This window comes from Aethina tumida, chromosome 1 (genome assembly GCF_024364675.1).
Source record: "Aethina tumida isolate Nest 87 chromosome 1, icAetTumi1.1, whole genome shotgun sequence".
NCBI lineage: Eukaryota > Metazoa > Arthropoda > Insecta > Coleoptera > Nitidulidae > Aethina > Aethina tumida.
The window spans coordinates 65194646-65210945 of NC_065435.1; the positions used below are offsets into that span (position 1 = coordinate 65194646).

The following is a 16300-nucleotide window of genomic DNA, read 5'->3' on the forward strand; positions in this document are numbered from 1 at the left end:
TTGAAATGGGCAAGGTGTCATGTTCACCGGACGGAAGAATGGAAATCTTAAATTCTCACAGAAAGTGGAATAGGGATGTACAGTCGTACATAATTTTATAAGAATATAATTATACTACTTAAAATTTTTAAATTTACAGAAGTGTTCTACAATTATTGCGTTAAGATGGTAACACAAAATTGTTACTTACTAAAATACAAATAAATGTAAATTTGGGGATAATTAATACGAGTCCGCTTGTTCAGGTCGCAAACGAAACTCGACCTTAGGGTGGTAATGCCATTCTGCAGCCGACTGTACAATGATGATTATCGAGTTTATACGTTGTCCAGACGAGGTGTTTCAGTATAGATTACTGATTTATATATTTAATTATTTTTTTTATTCTGTTCAATTTTTGGGGTTCCTCACGTTTTTACATAATTCTTATAATTAATAATCACGGAAAAACATTTTTTTATTTTTCCACAAGAACATAATTTCTAGTTCTAAAAGATAAAATAACAAAAAATCAGTGATGATGGTTTTTTGTATGCTTTTTCAATATCCTCAACTTTTGAACATTTATACAGTTATATGTAGGTAAAGGTGATTTATATAGTTATATGTAGGTAAAGGTGATATATTTAAAAAAATGTGACTAGGTATGTAAGGTATATACTTCCCGTGATACACAGTTGCTAACGGAGTTGCCGCGTTTAGGGCGCATATCTACCTATCTAGAGACAGTTAAAATTAAGTTATCTGGACCAGATATTATTATTATATTCAAGTTTTAAATTTAATCATTTATCATTTGTTTAAAAAAATAGCAGTCTTGATTTTTACAGTTAATGGTGGAATGTTTTTATTTATATTTTCACAATCAAGTCATCATATCGTCACATGCGCGTATAACACAACTTACTAAACTACAATTCATTGATGGTCTGCGCAAGTAAAGTTGAGTAACCTCACAGAACAACAAAGTAACCTTAACAACACTCTAAACAAATTTCTGTCACCTTGACTCTGTGACTGATCCACTAAACACTTCGTGCTTTGACGAGCAACACTTTAAATGTATGTATGAAATTAATTTAGTACCAATGTGGGTAAATAGATCGCACAATATATTGCGCTTCTGTACTTTTGCGAAATATAGAATGTTTTCGGACACTGCCAGTCCAATTGTTACTATTAAAACTGGCAAACTAAAGGGTAGAACTGCTGTTGACGAAAACGGAAGCACGTACCTCAGCTTCCAGGGAATTCCATATGCAAAACCACCGTTGGGTTCATTGAGATTTAAGGTAAATATTTATAGAAAAAAGAAAGAGCAGAATGTCAAAATAGTTTTTAAGGCTCCACAGCCAGCTGAGCAGTGGGATGGGATAAAAGATGCGACCAAACAAGGAAAAGGCTGTTACGCTAGAAATTTTTTGGGAAATGGATTCGTTGGTGCGGAAGATTGCTTATTTTTGAATGTCTACTCTCCTGGCGTATTTAAAGATTTTTCTGCATCACACATTTGCCATAACTATATTTATTTTTTAGATACATGATACCCAGTCTCTAAAGCCAGTTATGTTTTGGATCCATGGAGGAGGATTTACTTCTGGATCCAGTAAAACAGATTTATATGGGCCAGAGTACTTGATGCGTGAAAATGTGGTCTTAGTTACTATAAACTATAGACTGGGAGTTTTAGGTAAATGTTTTATTTATTTTGCAATTTTCAACTTAGTTTAAATATTTTTTAGGTTTTCTTAGACTACAAGATTCTTCCTTAGACGTACCAGGCAACGCTGGTCTTAAAGACATAGTACTTGCATTGAAGTGGGTGCAGGAAAACATAGAACATTTTGGTGGCAATCCCAATAATGTTACAATATTTGGCGAAAGCGCTGGAGGCGCGGCTGTACATTACTTAATGCTAAGTCCAATAACTAAGGGTAAAATTATTTAATTACATTTAAGATCAAATAAAACCTATTTATTCCAGGGTTATTTCATAAGGCAATAGCACAAAGCGGTTGCGCCTTGAATTCATGGGCAAGAGGTGATCCTAATTCTACAAACAAATTAGCAAATGCTTTAGAAATAGCAACACATGACGAAAAAACAATTCTAAAAATTCTTCAGAACATGCCTTTAAAAGATCTCTTTAATAATGGTGTTGCCAAAATTCGAGATGTAATTTCAGCGCTTAATATTTCTTATATAATACATCACTATTTTATTTTTAGAATTTTAGCCCCGGTCTTTTAAGACCTTTCTGTCCAGTCATAGAAGACTATAAAGATGAATCAACATTTCTTTATGAAGATCCTTTAGAGATCATTTCTAATGGAAATTACCAAAGAGTACCAATGATCATGGGTTGTACTTCTAGAGAGGGAATGATTTTGCATTCACTTATTCCCAAAAAGTATTTACTTACAGATAATAATTTAGTTCCACAAAACATAGGCCTAGAACCAGGTTCTAGCTTATATAAAGAGGCAGCGGAAAAAATTAAAAAATTTTATATGAAAGGGAAGAGTGATGAAGATAATATAGACAATTTTTTCAAAGTAATTTTAGCATTAATAATTACTGTGTCACATATTTAAATTTAGTTGTTCACAGATAATTATTTTCTTCTGGGAGTTTATGAGAGCATTAAAAAACATTTGGAAACAACAAATCAACCGATTTACTTCTACAGGTTTTCGCTGGACACAAACATGAATTTTCTCAAAAGGGTATTTGGTATTACCTCACCCGGTATGTAAATGAATATAATGTGTAATCATGCATTAAGATATTTTTTAAAGGTGCTTGCCATGTTGATGATATTCCATACCTTTTCAAAGGTGTGGCTTCGCCACAACTGGAGACTAACAGCCCGGAATATATTGGAATGTGTCGAATGACTAAAATGTGGGCAGATTTCGCTAGATACGGGAACCCAACTCCAAATCCTTCAAAATTAATTCCTATTTCTTGGCAACCAACTTCCAAAAATCAATTTAATTATTTAGATATAGGAAACGAACTGAAAATGGAAGTTGATTTAGAAAAAGAGGCTATGGAGTTTTGGGACACCATAAAGACTACTTTAAATCAGAAAAGCAAATTGTGATATTTTTTATCCGACTAATTTTAAAAAATGGACCATCATTTTACACTTTGTTTATTTGTTTATTCTTAATAAAAGTTAGAAAATATTGAACACTTTTCATTTCATGAATAGTGGAAGTATATCTTTCATAACAAATTTAAAAGTTTACTTAAAAATATTTTAGTAGAATTTAATTTTTAATTTAATTTAAGTACTAGTTATTAATTAAACTTAATATAAACATATTAACTTAAGTTATAAGTCACAGAAGTAACTCTTAGATTGCTTAGAAATAAAGAAAATTATTATTAATAAAAAATGTTTTGTAAAATAAGGTTTTACTTCAGTTTTGTTAAAACAACTGGCAACGATGTTAAGAATGGTGAGGAATATATAACCCACAGTGTGACTGTTCACTACTGTGCAGGAGTAATACAATGTGCCTTCACCAGTATTTGAATGTAATCATCAATCCTGTGCTTCTATTAGAAGAAGCATTCCCAAATTTAAACGAGAATTACAAGCGGGAATGAATTTTATATGAACAGTTATTTGTTATTATATGTATTATGTACGATTGTTCATTTGCTAATTGCAATAAAAATTGTGGTATATAAATTATAGTATAGTATATGAACGGAGGAGTGCAATCGCACTTCTTAGAAATAATCCTCTTAATTTTGAAGAATTCTGGTTACAATTAATTTCAAATTTCGATGCTGTAAAATACCTCAAAGATGCATATTAAGTTTTATCTTTATTTAATATTTCCTGTAGAACAACGTTCCCATATTCAAGAGCAACACATATTTGTTGTTAATAAAGTAACAAAATTAAATTTTTATTTACTTGAAATATAATCTTGAAATTATAATTTATTTGTATATTATTTATATGCCTATAGACAGAGATTTTTTCTAAATCTAAAAAGATAGGTCGGCGTTTTATTTTATTGTCTCGCAGATTAAATTAAATACATGAATTGAAAAATCACCCTGTATGTATACATCAATAAATCTTACATTAACATACAAAAATATACATATATATATATATCACATATACCAAATTAACATATCACAATTGTAAAATATAACAACAGACATTCTATCATCTACCATAAATTGTATCCCAAAATTTCACTCTGTTTATGTCTGGAAAAGGAATACATTCCAGCTTCTCTCCAATATCCAACATATTGACTGTATCCAAAGAAACTGCCTTCCAAGTGGTTTGATTAAATAATTCATCCATTTCTGGCGTAGGATTACCATATTTGGCAAAGTTTGTCCAAAGTTTCAAAAATCTTTTAATATAAAAGTCTTCTTTACTGTCCTTCTCAATTTTGGGCGGAGAGAAAAACATTTTAAAGAAATATCCCAAATCATCAGCATGACATACGCCATTAATTGTTTTGTTTGGAATTATGTTGGAAAACGAGTTAAAGAAACCTTTCAGAGGTGTATTCTTCATAAGAAAGTAACACAAAAATAGAGATTTTAGATGTTTAGCGGTACAAACTCTTTTGTATAAATTCAATGGTCCCTCTAAACTCATTCTATAGAAGAATACGGGTTCATTCGATATGCTGGTTTGTATTAAAACGGCTTTCGCTATTCCATATAAGAAGCAATTATCAGTTTTTAACTGAAAAATATCACAAAATAAGTGTTATTTCCTTATAAATTGTAATAACTTACAGTGTACAAATGATTGACGTTTTCTTCTTTAACATCTTCATTAAAAAAGTAAAATTCCTTAAGCTTATCATTAAGTTCCTTTTGATTATCACTACTTTCATTAACATCTAAGTCGTACGGAATTTCTGTAAGGAGATTATTTGGCAACGGTACAAATTTTGTTCTTCTTACTGCTTCATAAAATATTCCCTCTTCTGAGCAATATCCTATCATTGTAGGAACTTTATTAAATGTACCTGCCTCCAAAATCTTCAAGGGATGTTCAGTCAAAAATGCCTCTTCCGTAGAAACTTTCTCTATTACGGGTACAAAAGGTCTAATGTCTTTTGCTGACAAATGCTGAAAATAATCATATATTAAAATAGTAACAAACAAGAGATGAAAAGAATGTTTCCTTTAATAATTATAATAATAATAATTTATGTATACAGTAATGTAACTCACATCTGGAAATTTAAACTGAGCATTAACAATGTTTTTTATATTCTCAGTTTTTAATTTTTCCAAGATTTCCCGTTCGTCTGTTTCTTTATAGCCCAAATATTTGGCAATTGTTAACCCATTACTTTTTCCAATGGCCCAACTGTTCAAGCTTACGCCACTCTGACAAATCGCCTTATGAAATAATCCTAAAAATTACCTCTTAGATTGTTATTTAAATAATGCCAAAAATTACCTTTCGTCATTGATGATAATAATAAATAGTGAACAGACGCTGAACCGGCACTTTCGCCAAATATTGTAACATTATTGGGATCACCACCAAATTGTTTAATGTTCTTTTGAACCCATTTTAAACCTTGTACCATGTCTTTTAAACCATTATTTCCTGGAACCCCAAGTGAAGTGTCATCTAGACTTAAAAATCCTAAAAATAATAAATTCAAATTATTGTATAAATAATAAATAAATGTCTAATACACCCGGGGCATTTATGCCAGACTTTTAGGTTAATCAGTAATAATAAGCATCACATTCTAAGCGACGTCAATTATGTCTTTCATATGTGACTATGGTTCATATGAGAACTTGGAAGATGAAAACGGCCTAATTGAGTCATATTGTATCAATTTGCCTTAATTAAAATAAATAAATTCCATCGTCGACTTAATTTACCCTTAATAAAAAATAGATTCTCGTTTGATATTCAATTGAGATGTTGACATAGTTTCTATTTTATAATGTAAAATATTTTATGTAAAACAGCAATTTGTAATGTAATTTTATATTTTAATCACTTTTTATTATTAATATTATTAGTATTCATAAAAATACACCAGCTTCGGTCGTCTAAATTTTAAATATTTATTTGGCTTCTTAGAGTTTTTATTATCGTTAAATATAATTTAACTATTTATGTTAAATAAATATATTATAATTCAAAATTAATTTCATAAAATGAAAACGAGATGAAAGATTTTCTCCTTACCTAAGACGCCAATTCTATAGTTAATTAAAACCAAAACAATATTTTGTGACATTAAATAATCTGGTCCAAACATTTCACTGGTATTAGATCCGTACACAAATCCACCTCCATGTATCCAAACCATTACTGGACTTAAAACATTTGGGTTTATCTAAAATAAGGTAATAAATAATGTAATAACTTTTCCAACTTCTTCAAACTTATATCGGTTAGGAAATTAACAACATTTCTGAATATGGAAAAAATAAGTCGGTTGAGAAAGGAAAAATGTAAATAAATAGTGTTTTTCTAAAAATGTAAATACAATCTTTCATACCATTGACAAGTTGTTAACTTTTATAAACTTTAAAGAAGCAATCAGGATAAAATAAATGAGATATATCATATAGAATCCGATATGAAAGTATTAAATTTAGTAGTCGTAGTTTTACGTCTTTTACTTAATTACTTACTTCTCTTGTGTGCACACTTAAATTGAGACAATCTTCCTCCTTTCCCACATAATAGTTAAAAAACATGTGCAATTGGGGACATTCGTTTCCTTCTTTCGTACAGTCCCTTACACCTGTCCATGATTCGACTGGCTGTGGTGCCTGCGTAAACAAAACGTACGGTATTAAATCATACGCGCGATTTTCTTGCAACATTGCATAATAGCTCAACTTCCATTATCAAGAAAAATATAGGTTGATTATATTATACAACAAATTTCTTTTTAGTCTATCTCATTACATGTGTCATGTGTCTGTGTTCGTTACCTATCGTTGCGTTGTACAATTTTCTAACAAGATATCAATGCGGCAATCGACGGGTTCAGAAGCAGGCGATCGAGCAATTTGGGACACCCTGTAAATATGGGGGACTCTTAATTTCGACAAATTGGTGTACATCAATTACGTACAGGATTAGAATCATTAAAATTGTCTCCCTATTAAGGAAGGACATGCTAGTTAAATCGTTCAATGTCGTTGTAAAATACAGGGTGTCCGATAACTCTCTCCAAATTCGAATTGTTGAAATAATATAGCTAACCCATAATATTTGTGCTAACAATGCAACTTTATTCACTTATTAAATTTACAGGCCAGCTATCACATTAGCTGCACTTAACTCTATTCACAAAAATAATTGTTGTAATTGTAATTGTAATAAATCATTAAAAAATATTGTTAACTAATTGCGGGATTCTCCTAATTGACCAAAATAGGACTAAAATAGATATGTTGAATACATTTGAATAACAAATTACAATTTATATGAATAGGATTCACTTGTTGATTCATATATTAAATGTTTTCCGTTAAATAGAGAGCATTATTCAAAGAGCCGCCGTCTAAACCAAATGTTACTTCAACAAAGTTACATTTAACAATTATACATATTTATATAATATCGCGAGTCAAGGCAAAATATGAATTAAACCATTATTGGTACTTGTTTAAAAATTGACCGTGAAAATATAAGCACACCAGTTTAATAAAAACAAATATTTCACTCTAAAAATAAATTTCAACAAGGTTAATTTCATAGCAAATAGGTATAAGCAGTTGTGAAGCAATTATTATTTTTTCTTTTAATTAAAAATGTTTTAATTAATATATGTGTATGTAATTACTTGCACATTATAAATACTTATAAATGTATTTATGTTTTCTTGACGCATGATTGGGTGGTGAACTACCGATAACCTGGGACTGATAGTCAAATATATTTATTTAATATATACGTATATTTGACTAACAGGGAAATGATATCTGACAAAAATTGTCGAACAGAGGACAGGATTTCCGCTTAGAATTTAGCAATACATATGTATGGGTATTGTATTGTAGAGTGTTACAGTCTAGTATTGACAATAAATTCCCTTTCTATTTAAATATTGATTTGATTGCAATTTATGTGAAGCCTTTTTGCTCTTTGAGTAATCTAATAAATTGAGAATGGAGGAACAAATATAAATATTATTTAAAGTAACTAAGTATAATAAAATTTTAATAATAAACATGTAAATAAATATTAAAACCCACAATTCTGTGTGTTACGTCAAAATATATGTACAACTAAATGTTATCTTACTGTTAGATTACTGCTTGAACCTGTTACTACATAAAAGGTACTTAACAATTTCATGAACAGCACATATTGCAAATAACTTCAAAACATAAAATGTAATCTGTATCAAAAGCAATAATCCACAAATAATATTTAATTGAATTAAATCTATTGTTTACGTGTAATTAATTCAATGTAATTATGCCACACAGTAAACATTTAAATTTTATTGTTGTTCCAGGAAATGAATAATTACTTACCTTAAATCTAAACTCGCCTACTGGTGATCTTGCGTACGGTATTCCCAAAAAACTATAATACGTCCCACCTTCGTAATCTACAGAAGTTTTTCCTCTGACTTTGCCCTGTTCCACAGTCACCACCAGGTCATCCATCCTGATTTTTGGCACTTAAGGACGATTGATGTGAACGAGCGAAAGTGGACGCTACAGATTTGACAAGACTTTTTACCAGTTGGAAACTTGCGGCAAACACAACCGCAACTGGCCGATTTCGTATTATAAATAGTCGCGTTGTGACCGTACAGTTTTACATCGCTAACCGGGAACTTTTGTAAACAGAACTGGGCGCTTACCAAAGTCCGCCGACTCGTTAATTTTAGGCTCTGCATACGCGGATAATTACCAAACTTTCATCAATTGTCAATTAGACATTAGGGTTAAGTTATAAATTAAAATTAGTTGAATCATTAAAGGTTTCAAATTAGAATATTGATATGGCACCAGAACAATGTCTAAATTGTTGATGCTGTTAAATTCATATTATTATTTTAGTAATTTTAACCCTATTCCTACTCCGTGTATTCTGCATAGTCTTCAATTTAACAAAAAATAATAATTTTATTTTACATGTAAATCTTTATTAGAGAAAAAAATATTAATTGTTTAAATTTTGCTGTTAAATTAATTATTTGTATTAGTATTTTATTAATTTTACCCCTATTCCTTCTCCGCGTATTCTGCATGATTTTCAACTTAAAACAAAATAAAATATTTATTGTTAAAATTTTGTACTAATAGTGGAATTTATTATATATGGTACACATAATTCAATACGATGATTAGGTAAGTATTTTTATACAGTGTCATCAAAAATGAACTGCGTAATTTCTTCCATCCAAGGAAACGAATATATCAATTTTCACAATCGCTTCAGTGCTTGTTAAAATATTAATATAAAAGTAATTGTGCATAACATGTCGATGAATAATAAGTCCTAATTAAGAAATGTTGACTCTAATTATACATATCACATGATATATGAACAATATGTTGTCAAATAGCAGCGATTTAAAAATTGCTACTTTCGTAAATTTAAAAACAATGGAAAAAACTGAGTTTCGATTATTTTTTTAATATTGTTTTTGATGGGTAAAATGCCGTCTAAGATCAATAATAACTTGAAAAGTGAACGAAAACAACCATTTGTCGGTTGGATGCTGATTTTAAACACAATCGTACAAACACAAATGATACTTAACTCTCTAACCATCCAAATGAAACTGTTACTTCAGGAAACAAAAAAAAATCTTCAATATCGTGATAGACCTGATATAACTGACATCTTGAAGATATTATGTGATAGAATTCACACAATTTTGCAAAAACATTCGGAAAAATATTTTTTCCAAATTGGATATTTGTTAAACAATGGACCAAAAACAACAACGTATCCTTTGATTCAGCTATTTGACACTGTCGTGAAATTAACGAATTGACTGAATATTGATTCATTCAAGTACACCGGATATAAATCGGCATATATGTGAGCGAATAAATTCCATGAATTCGCCTTCCAATCGCTTCAGTACTCCTAGGATTATCTTGCACTGATCACTGACTATACCACTACCGAAAAAAGGTGTGGAAAGAGATTTGATCGCAATCAAGAAATTTTCGTCGAAACTGAGGCCTGTTTTGAAACCGCCGGTATAAAAAAGTTGAATCTATGTGTCTTGTTGGTATTAAAAAAGAATTAACCTAATTGTGAGAACTAATGGCACTGATGATGTTATCAGGCAATTTATCATCAGAAAAACAAAATTTAAAGAAAAAGTGTAAGTTAGTAAGTTTGCGAGTATACCACTTCTTATATAGTACGAAAGGAGTTTGATTCATCTGAATCCTGAAAGAGACATCATGTACAATAGAGACAGTATGTCTCCTACTATGGAACAGACATCTACTGTCTCTGTCCTGCATGATGTCGGTCGCTAAATTCAGACGAGTTAACTATATGTGGTTCTTCTATGTTAAACATCCTACAACAAAACAAAAAAACTGCATAAAAAGTTTGTTATACCCATAGTAAAACATGGTAACGATTGAATTATGCTATGGGGATCCTACAGTTTTTCTGGCGTAGGTCCCTTTGACTGATTTATTTGCAAGGATATATAAAAACAACAATTTGCTTCCATATATTGAAGAAATAATACTCTTAATAAATGTGTTTCATTGATGCATAGATGTTATGTTTTGCCTGTCCCAGTCTGTAGACATCAACTCTATAGAAATCAAGCACTCCTAAAGAACCAATATCTAGAAAAGAACAGATTATAATAACCCATATTAAAATCGGTCATACAAAACACGAAGAACCACCATTTTGCGAGATCTGCCATAGTCAACTAACTGTAAAACATATACTGACCGAATGTGAACAAGTCCGAGAAGAAAAAACTGAAAACAACATACCCGACACTATCCAGGAAAACTTAGAAGACAAATTATCAGTTACTTACCTAATACAATACCTAAAAAATATTCAAATATATAATAAGATATAAAGTAAAACTATATATATATATATACATATTCGCTAATAAACCTCAAGTGGTTGATGCGATTAATAAAAAGAAAGAGGGATCACGTTTATAACCAAATTTGATATATAAATTTTACAAATTCAAATGAAATAATTACATTAATTCAAGAAAATTGAAAGAATATAGACTTGTTATGTTTTCGGACAATGGTGCATCGATGATGTACCAAAATTATAAAACAAAAAGAATATTATACAAAGTGTTAATGTTAAATTATTAAACATGCATTTCAAAATTCAGTTGCTATATTTATGTCCAACTCAATTTAGAAGATTACAAGTAACATTTTATAGAATAAGAATAGAGCTTTTATATTTTTGTATAAAACAACAGGAGTAAATTAATATTATTTTAATAATTCACATTAAATAAAAGTGTTATAGCTAAAATATTTAACATTTTAAAAATTGCTATAATATTATAATGAGTACTATTTGTGGTCTTTTTATAGACAAGTAACATTCTTGATGTCTTCCTATTTTATAATTTCCAGTATTTATATATTTATTAATTTAGAAATAATCTTAATTCTGCATATACTATTACATTCGAATCAGGTTTCTTCTACATGTGTTGCATTGTTTCCAATCATAATTCCTTCATTCCTGTGTGGATTATTAGATATTAGATTTGATATAGCCACTTTTGTCTATGTGTTAGTCGTCACATTACTTCCAATTATCGCAGAATATGATTCTTCCTGTACCTATGGAGATACCATTGCCAACACCTCCCTAGAAATTCTGAATTATGTACTAATTTAGAATTTGTTTATGACATTTGATTGTTCGTGCTCTGTGTACGCTCTAATCTGTGAGAACATCTAACTACAGATTTTTTGATGGTTTGTTGTAATTAAAGTTAGCCATACGTATTGATAAGTGTTTTTTGTCTTCCATTTAGATGCATGGAATAATATTGTTGACTTGAGGTAGCAATGTAGTTGAAATCAGTTTTAAAACAGAACAAATCAGAAAATTGTTGGCTTTGAATGTTCTATTTTTGGTTCGTAAATAATCGATTGTAGCACTTATTAGATATGTATCCGAATTGCATACTTAGAATGACATTACTAATTGTCTTGGTAAAATTTTATTTTACTTTTAACAGTTAATTTTTTAACTTTAATTATAATAGATGGGACTATACTTTATAAGGTAGATTACTTAGCTTTTTAAATTATGATTAATAAATTATTAACATAGTCGTGGGTTCTTTGAATGAAACTTAAAATGGAGAAAATTTTTAAAAATAATAATTTAAGAAAAAGAAATTTAATTTGAAATACGTATATTTGTTGGTCGTTTTTGAAGGCAAAAATATCTTGGTAAGATAGAAATAATTATAAATTGTATAATAAATGTTCTATTTAAGTACGCTGCAACCTATTTATAAAAACTACAACAACGCCAAATTAATTCACAATGATACAAATTAATTAATGAATAAAATTCCATATTTCGAATTTAATTTATTTCCAGCAATTTTTGAGATGAGATGGAAGTAGCAAATCCCTAGCAAGGAGAATAAAACACAATTTACAATTTGTTGTTGCCAGTTGACGTTTACTTGGAGAAAGAACCGTTTGAAATGTACTTTTATACAAGGTTTGCAGTTCAAAACAGCAAATCTTGTAAATAATTTGTTCTAACACAAATTGTCCATTTGTCATACATGTGAATAAAAATATACAAATTATCATAAACACCACTACTTACTTTCTGTATCTATTATACTAACAGTTAACTTATAGATACGTAGAGAATTCATTAATCTATATGTCTAGAAGGTCCAGCATTGACAATAGCTTATATATTTTAAGTAACTCTTTCCTAAAAAGTAGTTTTATACAAATACCTGGAATAGTAAACTCTGTTAAAAATGTAGCCGAAATTTTCCTATGTTGTCTTGAAAAAATTAGTTCAATAAAAGCAGCGTATCTGCTTAATAATATTTAAATACTAACTCCTCACTGTTTTGAATTACAAAACTTAAATTAATTTAAATATACAATTAAGGTAATTATGCAGAAAGCCGAACTATAAACTTCCCGTTTGAATTTTTAGTAAAAACTAATACTAAATTCTTATTTTGAAGTTGCAAATGTAAAATTTTAGTCAAATGCACCAGTAATTTTTATTGTATTTTTGACAATACATTGTTTGTTACTGATTTGCCTATGAATTTTAGTAAAGGTACTCTAATTCTAAACTTAAATATTTTCAATTTTAGTTGCAAATGTAAAATTTAGTCAAATTCACCAGTAATTTTTATTGTATTTTTGACAATACATTGTTTGTTACTGATTTGCCTATGAATTTTAGTAAAGGTACTCTAATTCTAAACTTAAATATTTTCAATTTTAATTATTATTTATTAAATTTATTATTATTTTTTATATAAAACATATGTAATTAAAGTATAAGTTATAGGGATCAACAATGACATGTTAACAACCCTATATTTGCTAACCGATAAGATATCACTTGAATGAAATCGCCTTTGAAAATATTGACTTACTGTATGTGTATTAAAAAATAAGTGAAATCATCAAAAAATTTGCAAATTACGCAGATATCTTGTACTTGGAACTTGGAAGACCTCGTATTGTCTGAAAAAAGACAATTGTATAAACAATCTTTTACAAAAATTAGTAGGTTTTTTTTCATTTTAAAACTTTTATTTGTACAAGATAATTGTTTAATGATTTCTAATTTTGAAATTATTATATACATTTTCATTCACATACATTTAAAAAATTAATATATTATAATTTTGAAAAAAAAAAGAATTTTACTATAGATAATAATAATTTTACATATTACTTTTGCAAAATTTGTGCTTAATTCAACGCAACTTTAAGAAGTCTAATGAAACCATCATGTTGCATATTGAGAATATAAATACATTGTTTTCTGAAGAAATAAATAATGTTAATATATATTTCTATTCCTCTTTTTATTAAATTAATAGCTCAATAAAACTCAAGCACTCATAGTAGGCAGTGAGTGTGTCCTAAATTTATTGATTTTGAGTGTTATGAATTTCTATTATTGTCGTTTACGGAACGTAATTTAATCATTGTAGTTATCATATATTACAAAATAAATAAATAAATTAAATGTTACGCCCTCTATTTTTCATAGACGATAATATTGAATATCTCGAAATTTACTAGATTACAGTTCAAATGTTAAGCAACAACGATTAGAATGAGTATCATGTTCATTGGGTGGAAGAAATCTGTACTTTTCTCAGAATGGAGAGTATACTCATTGCTATAACATCTATGTTTTACCAAAACAATATTAAATTTGAACACTTCTTGGTGTTGTAATTTCTTTGTCAGTGAGTATATTAATACAGTTGAACTTGTATAATTCGAAGCAGATTGGTTGGCAATGGCGACCAGAGTGAAAATTATGAGTAACTTTGGTTACTCGAACTAAATATTTGGCACAACCTTCGATAAGTCGAATTTCTCCTGCTTCAAGTAAACTCCTCGAGGTTTTTCCTTTCCGATGATACTTGTCTTTTGCTAGAAGTGCATTCCCTGTTGCCAACAATTCTAAGACCAATTATCGATTGATTAGATAATGCAGGAAACTACTAACATACAATTTACTTTGTGGTGTTTACATGACTACAACATCCTAAATTCGAAATATGCATTTTACTAAGTGTTTTTCCAATTAAATGTCTTAAAGACAACCCCTACAATATTAATGCTTATATTTCGCTACTGGGCTTTATAATTTTCTATGTATATATTTCATTTGATAACTCGATTTTTTTCCTGGGAAATTACGATTCGAGTTATCGAAGTTCGACTGTGTTATCTTTTATCTAATTTACAAAATTTTATTAATTACTAATTGTTGAGCGAATTAATATATCAACTAAATGTAAAAAATGCATGTGATTAGATATTTAACCATATCACAACGAGACTAGACTAGAAGAGATGAGATGAAAACGACTCGATACAAGGACTGCAAGATGACTAGGCGAGTCGAGATAACCCCAAATCTAGTCGCTCTCCCGGCATCATCAGTAATGGTGAATGTAAAGTAAATGATTCAATAATTCCTAGATTTTTAACGAAAATATTTGACGTCCATAGACGCTGACATGAGACATAGAAAATCCCTAATTAACGACAAAAAAAGTCTCAAGTCTATTATATCACAAGCGGGGAAGTTTAGTCAACATTAAGCAACAATTGTATTTAAAAAAAAATGTACTTAAATGTTTTATGTTGATGTAATAAATATTTTAGCATAAAATTAATGTTCTTGATTCGAACTAACCGCAAATAAACAAAAAACAAAAAAAGATTGCTGATCAAAAAAATCATCTTTACACTTGGAATATGGGTAAATTGTTTATCTCATGCGCATACATTGTATATGCATATTTAGTAAACATTGATTTTTTAACGTATTTGAACTTTAAATGAAAATTAAACAACAACCAAAGATTAAATATATATTTACTATTATTATACTAAACAATTACATTTGATGTCGCAAAAATATCCAGGTTGTATAGATTTTAGGACCGTCCATTGGGATGTTCAAAACAATGTATATGAATTTTTACGTTTTTCATTTATTTTAAAACCGACTATGAGTAATCTTCAGAAGCTCTACAATCAATATATTTTATTTTTTCAAGAAACATTATTACACATAAGAGATAAAGCCATTAACTACACGTGTTGCGATTTATCATGGCAAAAGTATCACCGATACTAAAACCAAGACTAACAACGGCACACGCTTTGTCTCATTGTGTGCGTTTGGAAACGCACTGCCGCAATGGCAAATTATTATTTTGTTACGCTATAGCGCGCTACCTGACTGCCATTAGTCAAACCACATGCCTCTTAATTACTATTTCGTTGCTCATAACTGGAGAATATAAGATAAATGTGTGTCTTCTTGCGGCAATTTAATTCGATTATTCAGCCAAAGTTTATTCAGGTCTCAAGGAAACAAAAGTACACTAAAAAGCAAATCCAGAATCTCTGAGGTTAAATATTATAATATCTGCCTTGAACCATTGCGGGGCCGCCTTTAAAAAGTGGGATTGATGGTTTTTGATCAGTTATCGTTTGCCACTTGGTGGGGAAATTACTGTTATTAAGTAATGAGTTCAACTAATTTTAATTTATTTTCAGTACC

At 29.4% G+C, this 16300-nt stretch overlaps 2 protein-coding genes across 4 annotated transcripts; one reads left to right on the forward strand and one right to left on the reverse strand.

Annotated features, from left to right (window-relative positions):
* Positions 1-932: 932 nt before the first annotated feature.
* LOC109605008 (juvenile hormone esterase) lies at positions 933-3191 on the forward strand. 3 transcript variants are annotated; one of them, XM_049961705.1, is made up of 9 exons: positions 933-1062; positions 1145-1292; positions 1344-1481; positions 1537-1690; positions 1743-1934; positions 1985-2175; positions 2229-2555; positions 2601-2748; positions 2799-3191. In XM_049961705.1, the coding sequence occupies exons 2-9, from the start codon at positions 1146-1148 to the stop codon at positions 3104-3106; spliced, it is 1605 nt and encodes a 534-aa protein (XP_049817662.1). In that variant the 5' UTR covers positions 933-1062; position 1145; the 3' UTR covers positions 3107-3191. The 3 variants fall into 3 exon arrangements, with proteins under 3 accessions (XP_049817662.1, XP_049817659.1, XP_049817667.1); XM_049961702.1 differs by having other exon boundaries at positions 975-1292; XM_049961710.1 differs by having other exon boundaries at positions 975-1292; positions 2611-2748; positions 2799-2939.
* An 876-nt stretch (positions 3192-4067) lies between these two features.
* On the reverse strand, positions 4068-8853 carry LOC109605011 (esterase B1-like). Its single transcript, XM_020021573.2, has 7 exons — positions 8527-8853; positions 6667-6807; positions 6215-6365; positions 5462-5653; positions 5230-5414; positions 4786-5124; positions 4068-4732 (listed from the first exon to the last, which is right to left on the reverse strand). Exons 1-7 carry the CDS (start codon positions 8659-8661, stop codon positions 4196-4198), a joined length of 1680 nt encoding a protein of 559 aa, XP_019877132.1. The 5' UTR covers positions 8662-8853; the 3' UTR covers positions 4068-4195.
* Positions 8854-16300: the final 7447 nt, after the last annotated feature.